Source organism: Alexandromys fortis, unplaced genomic scaffold (genome assembly GCF_014885135.2).
Source record: "Alexandromys fortis isolate MF-2015 unplaced genomic scaffold, M_Fortis_MF-2015_v1.1 scaffold_65, whole genome shotgun sequence".
NCBI lineage: Eukaryota > Metazoa > Chordata > Mammalia > Rodentia > Cricetidae > Alexandromys > Alexandromys fortis.
This window is the reverse complement of record NW_026067986.1, coordinates 8,001,713-8,007,712: the sequence shown is the minus strand read 5'-3', so window position 1 is coordinate 8,007,712 and position 6,000 is coordinate 8,001,713. Positions and strand designations below refer to the sequence as shown.

General features: G+C 45.5%; 1 protein-coding gene across 1 annotated transcript in view; it reads right to left on the bottom strand.

The window, feature by feature from the left end:
• Hibch (3-hydroxyisobutyryl-CoA hydrolase) overlaps positions 1-6,000 on the bottom strand; it is a 45,752-nt gene that overhangs the window by 4,208 nt on the left and 35,544 nt on the right. The window contains exons 12-13 of the mRNA XM_050159165.1: positions 3,014-3,133; positions 366-399 (exon numbers count right to left, since the gene is read on the bottom strand). Coding sequence (XP_050015122.1) covers positions 366-399; positions 3,014-3,133 — 154 coding nt within the window. The remainder of the gene's footprint in view (positions 1-365; positions 400-3,013; positions 3,134-6,000) is intronic.

Below are 6,000 nucleotides of genomic sequence, written 5' to 3'. Positions count from 1 at the left end.
CTCATAGGAGGGGACAGGGTCTGACACACTCGTAAGAGGGGACAGGGTCTGACACACTCATAGGAGGGGACAGGGTCTGACACACTTGTAAGAGGGGACAGGGCCTGACACGCTCATAGGAGGGGACAGGGTCTGACACGCTCATAGGAGGGGACAGGGCCTGACACACTCATAGGAGGGGACAGAGTCTGACACGCACAGGGTGTGAATGTGAAACATTAGTTTTGGAGACACCTTTCCATATGTTGTACACACGTGCATGCACACACCCACACACGCACAGCAACCATTCTAAAAGCTTTATTTCCACTAAAACAGCCACTGAAGCTAACTGAGAACGCTCACAAACCCCCTTTGTCACTTACCTGCTCGAACGCCTTCATCAAAGTCATGACCTTCCTGCAAGAGTCAAGAGCAGAGCGAATGGAGTAATTCCTGCACCCTTGCTCCTGCGCCCTTCCTCTTCCACCCACCCCAGCCCTTCGTTCCCATGACTGCAGCTGTGACCAGGGCACCCAGAGCATGGCGCCCTCCAGACAGCTCCCCTCAGACCACCGCCCAACTTCACTGGCTCGGGCAAGCCCACTGAGGCACGACTCTGCTCCTCCTCAGGTTGGTGCAGCCTCCACCCTGCCCCACCATGCTGCCTTCACGTTGTTCTACTCCACACCAGGCTCTCGAAGCTACTGATATGGCCACTTGCTTTGGAAGACGTCCTCAGCCCTCAAACCTTTATACTAATCCAGCAAATTCTTACACTCCATTTCCAGACTAGAAGTGGGGAGGGGAGGGCGGGGGGGGGTCCTCCCTTCTGAGGGCAAGTCAGGCCTACATTCCGTTCCACGTCTCCTTTGTACTCCCAGAGGTTTTCCTTGAGAAGAGGTTCCACAGCTCTCTCCTGGCACCGTCGCTAGAGGCCACAGATCTAAGTGGCTGCTGACACGCAAGTCAGAAGCCTGTTGCTACCAGTGACTGTGCTGCCTGGGAATGCAGCTTCCTTCATGAGGTAGCTATACCAGTTCATCACGGGGCTACTTTAACCTGGGTCCTAGCACAGTGCAGTGTGCTCTAACCTTGTTTCCCTCTGGATAATTCCCAGCCCTTTATGACAGAGCTCAATTATCTTCCGTCTTACAGATGAGCCGCAGTCCTGCTTTAAGGAAGGCTGTATGCCCGCATTATTCTCACTTCCTCACAGCCCGTCTGCCGCTCATCTCCAGGGTATGGTGCTCTAACCTCTGCCTCTGCCCCCCTGAAATGGCTTGCCCAAACTCACTCACTGACTGTAAACCTTCCTTACTATTGCCTTGTTTCTCATACATTGGGGTGTGCTGTTTTCATTCTCATTCAAGTTCAGAATTTATTTTCCTGAGTGACCCATTCATCATTCACGTGTGCAGTTTAACATCCAAGACCCCTATATATTCTCCACCACTGATGATATTTAGCTTTATTCCAAGGGAGTCAGAAAAAATACAAGGAGTTACTGCAGTTTTCCTGTACTTGTTGACACTGCTTTCTATAATATGTGGCCTGTTTTGAGACAATTCCCAAGGTTATGGAAAGGAAGGTGTACTCGTCAGTGTGTGGGCTCAATATTCCGCAGGTAACAGACCCCTGTGATGCTCAGCCCCACTGCCTTTCCATCTATTTTTAGACCCCTGTGATGCTCAGCCCCACATCTACTTTTAGATGATGTGTCCTGTGGTGAAAGCGGGGGACTGAAGTCACTTACTCTAATGTATTGGGGGTAATCGTTGGCTTTATCTCTAGTAGCAGTTGCTTTATGAAGTTAGATGTACCTAGTTTGTTGCACATATGTGTGGAGCTATAAAGTCCTGCCAATGGGTTGTCCCGTCATCAGAATGATGTGATGCTCTTTGTATTAGCTAATACAAAGAACTAATAAGCTTCTTATTAGTTCTGATTTGAGCTCTCTTTTGTCAGCTGTTCAGACAGCAATTCCCGTTTGCTCACTGTTGGCTTGGAATGACACCTGCGGCCATTCTCTCACCGTGGTCCTGTCTCTCTTTTGTGGGGACATGTTTCTTGGAAGAGTGAAATGCTGGGTCCTATTTTAAGCCCAATCTGCTAACCTGTGCCTTTGACTGGGGAGCTGAAATCACTGCTATTCAGTTACTCTAGCGGGGTGTCCTGATGGCCAGATGTGTCAGATGCTGACTTGTGCTGTTTGCTTTCTTAGTTCCCTTTGGTGTAACCACTGACCTAACGTGAATTTTCTCCTGTGTCCTGTGTTATGCTGCTCTCTCTCTGCAGTCTGGGGCAGTCCTTCCACGGAAGTGGCTTGGTGGTCACAAATTACTTCCACTTGCTTTCCTTACGGGGCTTTTTCTTTTGTCTTCAGTTTGGAAAGGTGGTTTTGCTGGGCCAATGGTCTGGGCTGGCATCTGTGTTTTCACTGGTCTGAGCCTCTCTGACTTTTAAGGGCTACACTGCAGATTCAGCTGTTATTCCAACAGCCCACGTTTCCATGGCGAATGGTCCTTCTCCCCTGCAGCACCCACCATTCTTTCTGGGCTCCGTACCTTTAGTGTTCTGGTGGGATGTGGTGTGGGAATCTGTTTGGGGATATTTGTGCTCTGACTGCCTCATTCACCTAGATGCCACCTGCCTAGACTTGGAAACTTTTCCTCCTTGATTTTATTCAAAATTTTATAACTCAAGAACTTGCCTACAGACCCTGCATGCTCACTACCCTGCACGCTCACTACCCTGCACACTCACCATGAGCCCACAGACCCTGCATGCTCACCAGCCTGCACGCTGACCACCCTGCACACCCACCATGAGCCCACAGACCCTGCACGCTCACCATGGTTTTCTTAAAGACTGATCATGTTCCTGGACTGTGGCCCAATTCCTTCCTTCAAGCCTTGATAATCTGTCTGCCACTTGCAAAAGTGTAAAATTGTAAAATTCTACTCTGAATTTTACATATTCTGCAATGAATTTCCTAACTAGAAAAGAACAACACTCAGAATAAAATTCTTACCATACAGGCTTGACTTAGCCGATATTCCATGGTCAGTACCTCTGGCAAGGTCTTGGAAGAGCCCTCCATGAGCTGCCTCAGTGTGATCTTTAGGGATGTTGGAGACATTTTGTTAATCACCTTTGGGAAAAAAAATATTTGTTAGCCAACTGCCCGTTTGCTGTATGTAATAAGCCAGCTAAATTCCTATGTAAGCCAGACTAACACCTGTGCTTTAGAACTTCTTCCACGGGCCAGAGACTCATAAAAACACGCCTCGGCCTCGCCCTGCCAAAGCAGGAGATGCAAACGTGCCAGCCCACCACAGCAGGAACACAGGCTCTTCCACGAATGGAGCAACGTAGAGCCTAGTCAAATAAACCTTACTGGAGTGTTTGCACAGATTACACATCATCTCAAGGCAGGAAAGGAGAGCTGAGTGGCCGGGAAGGGAAGGAAGGAGTTGCTGACTGCTCTGTCCCGGGCTCTCAGTAAAGAGTTTAAAGAAAGTAAGAAAAGCAAAGAGCAGGGAGGTAGCAGCTGTGAGCTGGACGTGTCTCAACTGCAGTGGGCTCTTCGCCTCTGAGAAACCTTGACATAACCTGGACAAAGAAAACATGACTAACTCTCCTTTAATATTAATTAAAAAGTAAGAATGTCACACCCAATCCTCCAGCTACAATGCCATGGGACTCGTTCTGAATCTAAAGAGCCTATTACTAGTGTTCCAAGCCACGCAGCTGACTGTGGCCACTTGATTGACACAAGAGGCCACCACATACCTGCATTCTCCTTTATAATTGCACAAACCATTTTCAGATGGATTATTGATTGATAGCTCAAAGGTTTAAACTGGGTTCAAAGAACTCTCACTTTGAATTCTATATTTTTTTATTTTTAAACTTTTATTTATTTTTTTAGTTTTATATGTGTATTACTTCCTTATAATCTACCGGTATCTTCTTACCCACTGAAGACACTCTTCTCTCCAACAAGCAACAAGTCTTCTTGCTACATTCCTGTCTTTCTATGTGTGTGGTCCACTGCCTTTGGTTAGGGCTGCCCACCTCCTTCTGTACCAAGTAACAGCCATGAGAGTAAAGGGAAGTCCAAGGAAGATGATGATGGAGAGGGATTAAACAGATGTGTCTAAAATGGAATTTTGCCAGTACAGAGAAACACTGAGGATTGTACCTTAAGAAGGCGCAAGGAGGAGGCCTTTAAAGTTTTTCTTAGCGCGTCCTACCCTGACTTATCCTTCTCCTTGACCTGTAATGCTGTTACTGGATGAGAATGCACTAAATCCATGCACTCAGTAGGGCAATGACTTCCCACTTTGGGGGAAAGAATCCACTCCATGGAGAGCATGAACAAGACAAAGCGTGGACGATGAGTGGATTGGGCCTCTGCCTGGGTGCTTGGGCTCAGACACGGATTCCCTCAGGTTTTCAAACTGGTCTTGATTGATAAAGATCTCACACAGCAATAGCGACATCGGTGTTCTGAAAAGCTTTCCCCAGGACAGGAAGACAACATGAGGAGCTCTCACCATTTCCACCAAATAGTGCTGATGGTATAAGCCAACGTAGGAAGATGGGCAGTGGGGTGTGAACGGAAAATGGGAAGGATGCAGGTGAAGAAGTTAGAAGAGAAAAAGAAGGGAAGATAAAGTTAAATCCCCAAATATTCAAAGTAATCTGTAAACTATAAATACTTCCATAATGAGTTTAGTCATCATGGATACAAGGTAGAAGGTATATATACAAATTTTGGGTTCAGTTTTACTTCTATATCTTAACAAAAATTAACTTTTAAATGATACCATTTTCAAAGGCATCAAAACCATCACTATCTAGCGATAAATCCAATGAAAAACATACAAATGCAATTCTCTATAAAGAAATTGCAACATCACCGAAATGAACGTGGGCCTAAATAAATGAGAGGGCACAGCACATGTGCAGAGAAGAGGTGTGAGCGTTCCTCTAAGTACACCGGAATTCTAGTGCACTAGGTGGAGAGTGAGCACATGACCAGTCCCTCAGTGACCATCTTGACACTGAATATGGATATGTGCTGAGGAATAGGCAGAAGCTTGGTGACTCCACCTGGAAGTCTGGTTCTCTCCAATCTCACTCCATGTGCCTTCCCTTTGGCTTTTCTGAGTGTGTGTCACTACATGCCGAGTCTTGTGAGTCCTGCCAGGGGATCACCAAACCCACAGGAGGGCTTGGAGACTCTAAACGTAAAACATAATATTGACTTTTCTCTTTGGAAGATATTAAAGGTCCTAATGCCTTTGTATATGATGTATTTTATTATCTGAAAGTTTTTGAAGGTAGCCAATACTTTCATTAAAGGTCTACGAGAACAAATAATAAAGGGGAAAAGACAAGCTGGGTTACTATGAAACCCTTTGTTCTTCATGTGGAATCAGGAAGAGAAAGAGAAGGGAAGGGCTAAAGGAGAAAGTGCATGCAATCCAGATGTCAACTGAAGGACTCATACCCAGAACGGATAAATTTTACAAAATATGGTGAATATTTAAAAGGTACTTCGTGTGAAAAGATACTCATATGGTCAATAAATATATAAAATGGCATTTGACCTCATTAGTTATCATGGAAATGCACATCGAGACCACAATACAATGTTATTTTATGTGCTCTTGAATGACCAAAATGAAGAAGAAATGGTAGCACATAGTGGTAATAAGACTGTGGAACCAACCAGAGCTCAAGGACAAGCAGAAACCACCTCTTAGGAGGAGTATTTAGGATAATAAATATGTGTACATACGAGGCAGGGCTTTGTAATACTACTGTGGCTATATACCTAACAGAAATATGAATCATACAATAATAAGGCATATATAAAAATGTCCAGGATCACAACAATTCACACAGTAAAAATCTGCTAAGAACCCCAGATATATTGTGCAGTGGAGTGTCTTGCCATTCTGGAAATGAACATCCAAGCCACTGCTATTAAGCATGATGTGGGTTCAT